General features: G+C 45.0%; 2 protein-coding genes across 4 annotated transcripts in view; one reads left to right on the top strand and one right to left on the bottom strand.

Moving 5' to 3' along the window:
* Pstk (phosphoseryl-tRNA kinase) overlaps positions 1-6,969 on the bottom strand; it is a 14,304-nt gene extending 7,335 nt beyond the window's left edge. Inside the window, exons 1-5 of one of the 3 annotated variants that reach the window (XM_029560719.1) lie at positions 5,839-6,969; positions 3,264-3,555; positions 2,839-3,007; positions 1,422-1,497; positions 239-332 (exon numbers count right to left, since the gene is read on the bottom strand). In XM_029560719.1, the coding sequence (XP_029416579.1) occupies positions 239-332; positions 1,422-1,497; positions 2,839-3,007; positions 3,264-3,555; positions 5,839-6,171 (964 nt within the window). In that variant the 5' untranslated portion in view covers positions 6,172-6,969. Of the gene's footprint in view, positions 1-238; positions 333-1,421; positions 1,498-2,838; positions 3,038-3,263; positions 3,556-5,838 lie in introns of all 3 variants that reach the window. The other 2 variants (XM_008827260.3, XM_029560718.1) reach the window with 2 other exon arrangements.
* Positions 6,970-12,222: 5,253 nt separating this feature from the next.
* Positions 12,223-12,889, top strand: part of CUNH10orf88 (chromosome unknown C10orf88 homolog) — a 16,147-nt gene continuing 15,480 nt past the window's right edge. The window contains exon 1 of the mRNA XM_008827259.3: positions 12,223-12,796. Coding sequence (XP_008825481.1) covers positions 12,633-12,796 — 164 coding nt within the window. The 5' untranslated portion in view covers positions 12,223-12,632. The remainder of the gene's footprint in view (positions 12,797-12,889) is intronic.

Raw genomic sequence — 12,889 nt, forward strand, 5'->3', positions numbered from 1 at the left:
ATATATACACACACACACACACACACACACTTTTTTTTTATAGTAGCTCAGTCAGTACAAATTTACTAAATGGATGAACACCCAGATCTAGGGAAATACCTAATTTTGTAACCAAATAACAAATTTAAAAAAACCCTGATAGAAATTGAAAGGTCAAAATCTACCTGAGTGTCAAGGAAATGAGAGCAGCAAGAAGCAATGCCACACCAACTGAGCAGTGCAGAGCCACCCAACATACCTTTTGCTTGCTTCATGGTCTGAGAGATGGTTCTTCGGAGTGTCTCATCAGCTTTATGGAGCAGGTTAGTAGAACAGATAATTCTGTCTGTTTCCTGTTGTAGTACAGTGTTAATTGGAGAAGGGAGTTTTATAAAGGAAATGAGCAAAGTATAGATGACTCATTTGAAGGGACTAAAACGATTTTAGTCCAGTGAGATCATCACATAAAGGCAGCTTTCCTATTTTTTCTCTTGTAGATCTAATCGAATTATATCTGATAGACGAATTAGATAGATGGATCGGGTCAATTGGGAGAAAGCACCAGGACACAGGTGAAACTCTAGTGGGATAGAGTTTATTAGCAAAGGAAATTTGCACGGGACAAATTCCCTTTGGGGTAGTAGGGAAAATGTTAGCCCACGGGTTGTGGGCTGGGAGCTTTGGGGGGATGCAGAATGCAAGAACATATTTTAAAAAATTAGGGGGGGGGGGGGTGGCAGGAGCCCAGGGCTTATCAGAACAGCTTCTGTTAAAACTGCCCCCTTCTGTCCATCAGCCAGGATCTGGGTCAAAAAGTGTCTGTTTACCCTTTAAGATCATCAAAGGGAAAGCTTGCTGTGCTTAAGCAACTCCTTGGGTCTCTGGTCAAAAGGTGGAGTCTGTTTATCAAAGGGAAAGCCTGCTGCCTTTGGCCAAAAGGTGCAGAGAAGTCTGCTTCTCTTGACTTCAAAGACCAGGGTGCTCATAGACTTGGTTCCTGCATGCTCAGGGGCTTGCAAACCCATGAGGCCCTGCTGCACTGGGGAGGGAGTTGCTGTAGGTCCAAACCCTAACACTATCCAGTTGTAAAGTGGTTATGCTGGTGAATGTCCAACAACTGGGGAGAGAGAGAGGAGAGAGGGGGGGGGGGGGGAGGGAGAGAGGGGGAGGGGGGGGGGGAGGGGGGGGGGGGGGGAGAGAGAGAGAGAGAGAGAGAGAGAGAGATATCCTACAACGTATCTGTCATGTTTAGGTAGAACAATGTCAAGGGCTCCAATATTTCTGAACATTTGGCACTGGCTCTGGCCAGCTGGCACCAGCTCTGGGCTGCTGTGGTGCTCTGCTGCTGACAAAGTGTCTTTCACCTTTCACTAAAGGCTCAAAGTATCCTTTCACAAAGGTGTTGCTTCTCATTTACACCAAATCTAAGCTGGAAGATTTACCTTTTGCTCTTTATTGTCCTCTATGTATTTTATAGGGTTTTCCAAAGCAGTAAGCAATAAACCAGTCACTTCCAGGCTACAGGGAGTGAAATAAAATACAGTAAATCCTTATATGAAACATTTCCTTTTAAAGAACCTGCATTAATACTAAAACTCTAGAGGAGCAAAATTGCTATCATCCCATATCCTTATTAAAAGGGGAATAAAATAATTTGGAAGCTACCTTCCACTTGCAAAATGTTAAGTGTAGCTCAAAACAAATTATAAGCCACGCTACTTCATAAAATGTTAATTGTCTAATATTCATAGCAAGCTTTGTGAAGTCATTCTCTTTATTAAATTTTGGACTGTAGAATATTAAGCTATTTTAGTAAAGAAAGTCAATTTTAACTTTCTGGCTTCAGCTTATTTACTGGATAAAGATTAACAAAATTCCTTACTAGTCAAGGGTCCATAGTTACCCTGTAATTACTTGTGTATGCACAAGCAACCTGACCAAGTTCACAAGACCTGGGATGCAACTGTAGGTGACAATAAAGGCTGGCAGTGACTACAGAAACCTGCATTCGCTTCTAGCAAGGCCCGCATCTCCCCAGCGTAAAAGCAGTGACAAAAACCTTAGGCTATTCTAACAATATCCCGGTGTGTCAGCCAGCCATTTACTGACAGGGAAATAATTTTAAAAACTCCCAAAGAGTAGCAGTTGACTGTGTGGCTGCTCAGTTTAAACCAGACACCTCTGCCGGGGCTTGATGGCATCACTTGTAATCTCAACACTAGAGAGGCTGAAGCAGAAGGATCATGAGTTCTGGGCCAGCCTGGGTGACACACTGAGACCCTGTTTCAGAAAACAAAGGGGCTGAAGAGATGCCCAGTGGTTAAGAGCACTGGCTGCTCTTGCAGAGGACCTGGGTTCGATTCCCAGTACCCACATGGTGGCTAACAACCACCTGTAACTCCAGTTCCAGGGGAATCTGATACCCTCTTCTGACCTCTGTGGCCACTGCATGATGGGTGCACTTACATGTAGGCAATACACTCACACATGAAAATAATAAATACAAAAAAACAAAAAAAGGAAAACTAGAAACCTTATCAGTGGCTTATTTCATGAACTGGAAACACAATAGTAACCCAAGTGCAAACTATTTAGACTATCTCAGCAAGAGTGCCAAAGATGTCTTCTACAAATTCCCTGCTGTAACCTCCAGGACATACCGTATGTGTATGTGTGCAGTGTGGGGGTGTGCTTGCCCATGCATGTGCATGTGGCGGCCAGAAGTTGATGCTGGGATGTCTTCCTTAATCCTTTCTCCCCTTATTTTTTTGAGACAGGGTCTCTCACTAGACCAGCTGGTCAAGGAACACTCTGCACCCACCCACCCGTCTCTGCCCAGAATGGCTTTAAGTAGGGTACCTGGCTTCCAAAGGATATGCTGGATTCTGAATTATGAGGCTGTTGTGTTCCCAGGCGTTTTTCTCAGGGTTGGGTTTTTCTATCTTTCTTTCCATCAGGTGGATGGTCCTGCTAGGCAGTGGCTGTGGTCTCTGTCCATTCCTTTGCAAACAGGTTTCCAGAGGACAGTCTAAAAAGAGTTGGCAAAAGCCTAAGGAATCTGAAAGAGTTTAAAAATCACAAAATTACAGGTCTGTCTCTTCAAAAAATTGAACTAAATACTCTACAAATTAGCCGCAGCAGGAAAAATTCCATTTGCAATACTGAACACCCAGTTTAAAGGATTAAATCCATATAACCTAATACAGCCAAATTATCACTGAAGGAAGCTGTGATTTTGACATATGTGAATGTTTCCACAAGAAAGAAAAAAATGTTATAATTACATTTCCGAGCCAGTTGGTAGACTTCATATCTCATACTTTGATAATAAAAGTTGTCATCTAACACCAAAAACAAAGGTCCAGAAACAGCAGTTTCTGTTAAGAGGTGGCAAGACTGGGCCTCAAGTGCTGCAGAAAATATCAAATCTTGGTTCTTTAAGCAGGTTATAAAATCTTCCCACATGGTTTCAGTCCTGTTGGGTGGGGCAGAGATCTGACTCCCATTAACAGCCGCCGCCAGGAAACATTCCAGGTATTGCAACAGTTCTTCTCGGAGCATTTTCCATTGGGGTGGCTGTTAAAAAAAAACCCAGAAACTTCTAAGTTTGGCCAGTAGAATGGGTATTTGCTGTTACTGCCATCCTGTCCCCGTTTGAAGCTTCAGTTCACAATACTGAATTCTTTGTAGTTCTCTGCAGACACCTCGTTTCTCAGACTTCCCTACATACTGCTCCCTCTGCCTAGACAACTCCTACCCAGTGCTCCTAGTGCTGTGTGAAGCTTTCTCAGACACGACCATGTCAAAGACAACTCAGCCCTGCTCTGTACCGGTGTCTTCACTTTAGCAGGGTTTACATGCACGTAGGTGTTTGCACGCACCCTGCACATCTCTGGCTCTGCTAGATCACCCAGTCTCCAGCAGAGACTAGCACCTTACAGGTTTAAAAAATGTATTTGAAGGCCAGGCATGGTGGCACATGCCTTTAATCCCAGCACTCAGGAGGCAGAGGCAGGCAGATCTCTGTGAGTTCAAGGCCAGCCTGGTCTACATAGTGAGTTCCAGGACAGCTGGGGCTACAAGGAGACCCTGTCTCAAAAAGACCAAAAAAAAAAAAAAAAAAGTATTTGAAAATGAGCCAAAATCAATATCCTGCTACATTAAAATAGTCTGATATATAACAATGCTGGTTTGTCCTTGAAATGAAAAAAGACATTGACAGCAAGGTCAATCAGTTGAAAGGTCCTTCAGCCAAGATGCAGATCTCAGGCCCACAACTGGGGTGTGGGGTTGGGAGACAGCAGAAGCCTGGGGGGAGAAAATAAGGAGCCTGAGACTACAGATGGATTGGGTAGGGTGGTGGAGAGCACTCTAGTTCTGAAGGCGAGGATGGAGGAGAGGTAAAAGGACTGGAGATCCAAGGTCCCTCCTCCCCTGCCTGACAGTATATCAGCTAAACCCAGCAAGAAGGAAACATGCTTCATTCCCTAAAAGGTTGAGATTTTCTAACCATAGTGACCAAAGAGACTCTTAGTCTTAGAGGAAAGGGGAGGGGGAATATATAGTCTGAGAATAGAAGGAAAAGTCAACAAATACAATCCTTATCCACAATGTTTAGTTTTCTACAAACTCGAAAACAGTACTCTCCAAGTAAATCGTGTGTACCCAAATACTGAATCTTACAATGAAGCAAATTTGGATGGAGAAGTCTGAATGTGTTCCAAATGCCAAATGCACTGTATCTTTGCATGTATACTTAGAGTGGAGTCCCACCATATTTACATTTGATTCATGTGAATTCATCTACACTCAGGCACCAACCAACAGTAACAATTTAAGATTTCAGAGTATCTAAAAGGGTGTTTGCTCCAGAGTATGCAACAGGAGGCAGTGCTTGACTGCTTCCACGTGCTTCTAGGAGAGATGCGCCTCATGGGACTTAAGTGGTGAGGCTCAAGGTAAAGTACACAATACAAGCCCATCACTTCATCCGGCTGTCAAAAGTGTCACCTTTCCAAAACTGACCCTATGAGGAAGAAAGCTAAGCTTCAGGAACCAGACCCTTGGTTGGGGTCTGCTTAATCTATCTTTCCTGGAAGACCTAGCAATTTCGCTGTGTATTCTTTATTCTTGAAAATTTTAATATTTCTAAAAAGGTTTTATTTTTAATTATGTGTATGTGTATATGTGTCTGTGCACTTGAGTGCAGTGCCCGCAGAGGCTAACCACCGATCCATGTCTCCAGGCCCTTTTTTTCAGGTAGGATTTCACTGTTGCCCTGGCTGGCCTGGGAACTCACTATGTAGACCACGCTGGCCTCGAACTCACAGAAATCCTCTTAAGTCTGCTGGGACTGAAGGAGTGCGCCACACGGGGGCCCTGTATTTTCATGGCGGGGAGGTGCTCCCAAATGGTAGCGCTCAAGTCCCACAAAACCTGGTGTTTTGCTGGTGTTTATCTTTTTAGAGATTCCTTCCACCACTGAAAGAGAAACTTCCATGGGATTATCAGTACATCTGACTAGGAAGGATTTCTATTTTGCACACCAAACTCAAGCACGTCACTCTGCCTTGGGAGTCTGATGCAAGGCACAGTGTGCAAATGTACTCCAGCCTGCCTGAGGCTGAGTCCGAAGGATCCTTGAGCCCAGCAGCTTGAGGCCAACCTGGGCAACTCGGCTGTCTTCAGAGCACCACTGCAATATGCGTGCAACATGCAAATACGCCAAATTTACATGCAAACACCTGCAAGCACGGCCGAGTCAGATTTCTAAGAGCACCTCGTTCCAAGGTGCAGAGCCTACCCAGCTTCCCTCTTCTCCCACTGCAGGCACGGCCTAGTCACAGGGCGGCTACCCACCAGCAACCCTCTCAACACCCCGCGGCCCCGCGGGGGCCGGGTCACAGTAGGCCGCGCCCCCACCTGCCCGGTGCTGCCTGGCTGCCGCGCGTCCACCCTGTCCCGGAGCACGTCGGGCAGCACGTCGTCGTAGGAGAGGACGCCCACGGTCCAGCCCCGCTCCCGCCGCAGCTGGCGGCCGAGCGCACGCGCAAAGGTCGACTTTCCCGCCGCCGGCAGCCCGCAGAGAACGCAGAGTCCCAGTTTCCGCGGCTGCTCGCGGCCCGCTACCTCGGCTGACGCCGCCGCCTTCATGGGGCCGTGGTCTGGGAAGCTGGGGCGCGCAGCGCGCATGCGCGGAGTCTCCGCGTCCTGCTGCGCCCCCTGGTGGCGCTGAGGCGGAGGAACAGGCGAGGATTCGGGTCCAGAGAGGATGCTTTGGTTCAGGGAGGACGCTTTGGTCTAGGCTGCCATCAGGGCCTTCGCGGCCAAAGGGACAGCTGGCGTCTGCCGGTCACCAGCTGGGCGCTTCCCTTCCTACCTCCTGGACACTCCCAACGGGCCCCAGAGTTAGAATAACTCAGACTTCCTCCTGCCGGAAACTCGCAGGCCGTTAAGATTTACATTTTGGTTTGCTTACCGTGAGGTCCCTCTACCTAGAAAACCTCAGAAGAGACTGAACTTTTTCCTGTAGCAGGCTCTGAAAGGGAAACTGCGGAAATTAAACGGTGGAAGTGAGGAGGACGACACTCCGCTGCCTGGACTTGACCGAGCGGAGTATTAAGTTATTGCGTCCTGGTTCCTCCGGGCGGCAGCAAGTGAGAAGAAATAAGGACAGAAAAGACCGGCATGCTCCAAGGCAGGCAGAGAATGTAGGTATTATTGGAGGACTCTATGTTTATGAGCGCTTACTTTCTTAGAGAGAAACCGGGCTCAGTTCCCAGCACCTCATGGCAGCTCACAACTGCCTATAACTCGTTCCAGGGGATTTGACGTCCTCTTCTGGCCTCCATGGGGCTCCTGCATGGGCTTATGGACATGATGCACATAAACTTATGCAAGCAAACTACATAACAAGTAATACTACACATAACATAAAATAAAAATACAAAGCTGGGGGTTGGGATATACGGAGGCAGAGGCAGCAGGAGTATGACGCACCTTCCCATTAGTTTTGTTTGTTTTGTTTTGTTTTTAAGTATCAGACAAGAAAAATTTTGTTGGCAAACAAAAATTTTGTTGGGGAGTGTGGTGTAGAAAAAATGAATTTGGATTCTATGACCATTTTTAGGCTATGATTAGTTTTTGCTCATAAGGGGTGTGTTCAAAATGTGTTCAACACCTAAGGATAGAGTCAGTGTATATGGGGGTGAAACACAACTGGTATAAACGGTGTGGTAGTACAGGCCTCTAGAGGTGGACTTAGGAGAATCACTGCAAGTTCAAGGCCAGCCTGGTCTACATAGAGAACACCAGGTCATCCAGAGCTACAACGTGAGATCTTGTCTCAAAAGACCAAAGGAAAGCAACAAAAACACGCAGACAAAACTCAATGATAACTGATCTAGCCCTGATATATCTGTGACTGAAAAGCGCGCGCGCACACACACACACACACACAATCTCTCTTCTGGATTGAAAATGAAGAGCATCCAGTTAAACTTCCTCGTCCTTCCACATTTTATTGTTATTGCGAAACACAAGGACCTTCCTTAACCATTTTCTTTTACCCTTCACCCTCCACACCCTTCCTAACTTTCTCAGATAACCTTGTTTTCTCAGGCATCGCTCTGTAAACACAGCCAAATACACATGACTAGAGAGGTCACAGATCCTAGAGAAAACCCTACGTCTGTTACATCCCTAAACAATTGTAATTTTTAAATATGCTAAATATGGATCCTTATATTAAAATATAAGTATACCTGTCACCACTCATCAAAGAAACTTTTTTTTTCTTTCACATTTTATGATTCCATTTATATGATATGTATAGGAAAGTCAAATCCATGGAGACCGAAGATACGCTGGAAGTGTCTGAGGTGTGGGGCTCAAGGTTCATGTTTCTATTTGGGATGATGAAAAAGTTATGAAGATGGATCATGACGATGGTTACATACCATGTGACTGCACTCAGTGCTACTGAATTGTACACTTAAAAGTGGTTTGAATGGTAAATTTTATGTTACATACATTCAATTACAATTCTAAATATTACTGGAAATCTGGCTTCTTCATATGTTGGATTACATTAAGTTTTCTTTGCAATCTGTGTGAGATCATCCAGAGAGAGGGGCTGGTGGTATTTTCTGTGTGTTGAAATCCTCTAGCAAATGTAGTTTAAGAACATGCCAGTCTGACTTTCAATAACACTGTCAAGAGGATGGACACTGTTAGAGTAATATGCAACTGTCATGTCCCAGGCATCAATAACACCCACATTGAGATCCGCAAAAATGGCCCTCATGATAAGATTCTGAATATAGCCATGGAAGTCACTGAACAGCTCTGCATTTTGATTTAATTCCCTGGTATTTTCAGTTTTAAGTACCACCTTGGTCTCTGGGCTTCGAAGGAATAGTCATTCTATGGCCTTTTTAACATTGATGACCCTGTGGATGAAGATGTTGATGGGAAAGGGTCTGAAGTGTTGGCCAAGGGTAATGACAATTGCCATGTCACGGTCTCCTGCCACCTGGTCAATTTCTCGAGGGATGTAATTGTTATCTTTCACTGAGAAGAGCTTTTCAGTAACGAATGGATGCCCGTGCTTTTTCCACTGGATCAAAATATGTTTTTTCACATCCAAAAGGACGTGTGTTTTAAAGAGCCCAGTTCCATGATAATCAAAAAATGTTAAGGCTGATGGGAAACAAATAACAAATCTAACAAAAATAACAATTTTTAAAAAATTTTAAATATCATTTATTTATTCTATATGGTCATTATTCTAGGTCTATTTTAATAACAAAAATAGAAAATACTTACAGCACAAGATCATTTCAAAAGCAAATTTTTCTCCAGAATAAAAATTATAATATTTTATCTTCTTAGCATAAGTGGCTTAACTCATCCTCTTTTTGAAACAGATGGAGATGATTACAGAGTTCCACAACTGGTGGAGATGCCCAGCCCTAAGTGACACATTTACCATGGAACCTCTGCACCTAGGGCTCACAGAACATAGTGGAACAGAGGGTTGAGAGAATACTACTATCAGCAAAGCTTCATTATGCAACAGAGGGAGGGAGATTAATACAGAAAGCCACAAATGGCCAAAGTGTGGCAAATAAGAGACTGCAGAGAGCATGTCCCTGGATAGGATAAATTTCATGCACCAAAATCTCATGGACCACCATGGAAGAGGAACAGAAAGATTGTAAGAGCCAGGGGTGGTGGATGAACACAGGGAACAAGTTTTCCAGGCTTCTGGAAACTTGCCCATATGAACTTACAGCAATAGTGACAACATGCACAAGACCCATGTAAACTCAAACTAAACAACCCAGCATAGAACTGGGGAAATAGACAGGAGGTCCCAGCCTTACTCAAGGAACTACGGCATCTGATTACTATTGGGTGAGGGAGAGTTATTCTTTGAGGGAGTGACGCTAGATAGGCTGACCAGGCTCCAGTGGATGAATTCACAGCAAGGGACATCTATAAGGACACAAACTCAGGGGCCTTAACACATATGATAGAATGTATGAAACCTAGTGGAGGGGGGCTATGGAGGAGAGTGGCTAGGGGAGTCTAAATATGATTAAGATGTATTGTATGAGCCGAACGTAGTGGTGCATGCTTTTAATCCCAGCACTGGAGAGGTAGAGGCAGGCATATCTCTGTGAGATCAATACTACCCTGGTCTACATGATGAGTTCCAGACCTGCAGGGGCTACAGGGAAATCTGTATCAAAAGGACCTCCAAAAATGTATGAAATGCTCAAAATTCAATTAAAATATATAGAAAAAATACTGAATTGAAAAATTACTTGAGCTGATTCCCCCAATCTTTGATTTTTATAGGTGGATATACAAAATATCAATGATTCTCCATCCTGTCTACTCCATTCACACCTAATTCTTGTAGATAACCAACTGCATTTAGAGGGAAGGAAGGAGGGGAGGTATAATAAAAATGGTCCTAGCCAGGAGAAAAATTCACTTCCTATAACCACCTTGCTGGGAAGTATACTCCTGGGTAAAAAGCAGGATGTGTACTGTGTACTATTTAAAATTCACACAGTGTAAACGGTTACATTACTACATGAAGGCCAAGAAAATCAATATTTGCATTCTTCTAAAATGTACCTTTCAATATGTGCTGGCTCATATTCTGAAAACAGATTTTTTTTTTTTAGACAAGGTCCTGGTGTTACCCAGTCTAGTCTAACTTGTGGGCTCAAGTGACCCTCCCACCCATTTCAAGTAGTTGGGACTACAGGTGCGTGGCACATGCCACACTGAAAACCATCTGAAATATTCTCCTAGAGGGCATCTTGACTTCTTACATATCAATAAATTGTAATGAATTATTTAAAAACAGGTAAGTGAAACCTGTATTAGTGTGAAGTTTCCAACAGATACTTTTAATTATTTCAAAAGGAAAAACAAAATCCTTTGCAATTTATTACAATTTCAGTAGCAATAGCATTTTATAATATTAACATTGAGGCTGGATGTGGTGGCACACACCTTTAGTCCCAGCACTCAGGAGGCAGAGACAGGCAGATCTCTGTGAGATTAGGGCTAGCCTGGTCTACATTGAGAGTTCCAGGTTAGTTGGGGCTACAGGAAGACCCTGTCTCAAAAAGAAAAAAAATTAGTAAGTTTGGAGACAACTCTGAACCCTAACCATGCAAGCTTTGAAAGGAAACCTAAAATTTCGCTATTTTTTGCCTCTTTGTGCTCCTTTTTGTGATAAAGCTGCCACTTGTCACCAACTTACCAATTCCACACAATAGAACAGTCCTTTACTCTGCTGGGCACAAAATGATTCCCAAGTCCAGCAAGCGCACAGATGAGATGGTAGGGGAAGCAAATCTGAAAAGCAAGTGTGAGACTACAAGGGCATTCCAGTGCCTGAACAAGTACAGCGGTGCACGCAGGAATCAATTCAATCCTTTAACAGAGACTAGAGCTTGGTTTTGAATGGTAAACAGAATTTTCATGTGTAGTGGAAAGAAATGGTATTCTAGGTAGAGAAGACTGGAGGTAAGAGTCAGGGTACAGAGGGTTGTTTATACTATGCTAAGGGGTAAAGGTAACGCTGATTCAGTCAGCAGCACCATTCATTAGAAGGGACAGAGGGCAAAGCAAAGGATGATATAGAGGTGATAAGGGCTAGGGACCTTGGTAAACTCCGGGAACTGCTCAGATGCAGCTAGGCAGAGATGAAGAATGATGAGCTAAAAATTAAGTCTTTACTTTTCTGATTCTGCTCCATCAGCTTTATTTAAGGAAATAAATTCCACAAGACATTTTTTTTTTTTTAAATCATGCTCACAAAATTGCAAACTGGTTTTTCTGAAATGCGTGCTTTCCTTCGGACTACCTGTACAGATCCTAACTACTCACCAGAGAAAACTAGAAACACTGAACATAAATAGCAACTTAGAATAAGTGGCCTATTAAAAAGCATTTGAAAACTAGGACGTAAGGCTACTATTTCTGGATTTTTTTATATTGGGTCTTTGGTTGGGTTTCTCTTTCAATCTCGATGAACTCACTTACTATACACTCTGTTGACTGCCTAGTGAAAAACACATTGGAACGTCTTTTTCTTGCCAGATGACGTAAATACAGTGACATAATACAGATGACGTACATACAGCACCAAAGGTCATTCTGTTCAGATTTTGATGGGGGTACACATATAAACTAAAATGAAAATGGTAATTTAAACTGAGTGATGAACTCAGAATAAAGATCTGGGGCAGTGGGGCTGGAAAGATGGCTGAGCAGTTAAGAGCACTGACTGCTATTGCAGAGGACCTCGGTTCAATTCCCAGGACCCAAAAGGCAGCTAACAACCTACCGTAATTCCAGTTCCAGGGGAATTTGACGCCCTCTCCTGCCTTCCGTGGGCATTGCACATGGGTGCACTTACATACATGCAGGCAATACACTCATACACATACACACAAAAAGATCTGGGGCGAAACTAGGTTATGGGTGACAAAAATTATTTCCCAGAGATATATAGCTTTCAGTACAACTTTGAAACCTGGTATTCCACGTTTCTGTAAAGATGTTAAAATTATACTAGCCACTTCAGGAAGAGAACCGGGGGAGGGCAATACCTAGCTTTCTATCCTGTGGGCTTCTAGAAAGTTTCAAGTTCCACGTGCTGTCAGTTTTCACCATTGAACGCTTGAAGGTGGTGGAGTGCAATAATTACCCGGATCAGCTAGCGGTGCTCACCGCCCGCAAAGCCGCATGCGCCGTGCACGCCACAGGGGGCGAGCCGGAAGAAACGGCGGCCATTCCCGGGGTCCTGGGGCTGGGAGCAGGGCCTTGCAGAGCGTTGCGCATGCGCACGGACCAAGGCCCAAACAGGCCGCTGCAGCGTTCAACGCACGCGCCTTCTCCCGGATCTCAGCCGGCGAAGATGCGGACCTGTCCTCTGGAATCCAGACGACATACACACGCGTGCGCTTGCTCATCGGTTTGTCGCGGTGAAACGCCATCGGTCCAGAGGAAGGAAAAAGAGACGAACCGGAAGTCGTGCTAAGCCCTCTCCTCCCCTTGGCACTGACGGAAACTGAAGCCCAGTTAGAGCGGTTCCGGATCTTGCCTGGCCCGGAGGAGGAGAAATGGAGACCCGGACCGAGGACCCAGGACCGACCCGCGGCCTGACGCTGACCTCGTCCTGGGATGCGGCGTGCGGGGCCCTGGCCCGGAGCCTTCTACCAATCTGGGCTGGCCTCGGTGGCCCCGACTCGGACTGGGAGCGGCTGCTGGCACCTCCTGCTCCGGGGTGCGCCAGGCGGTGACTGGGGCGGTGACTCGGTGCGGTGCTGGTGACAGCCACGCTTCTGAGGAGCCCTGGGGTGGACGGGGTGGGGGGAGG

Source organism: Nannospalax galili, unplaced genomic scaffold (genome assembly GCF_000622305.1).
Source record: "Nannospalax galili isolate Female #2095 unplaced genomic scaffold, S.galili_v1.0 scaffold31, whole genome shotgun sequence".
Taxonomy (NCBI): Eukaryota; Metazoa; Chordata; class Mammalia; order Rodentia; family Spalacidae; genus Nannospalax; species Nannospalax galili.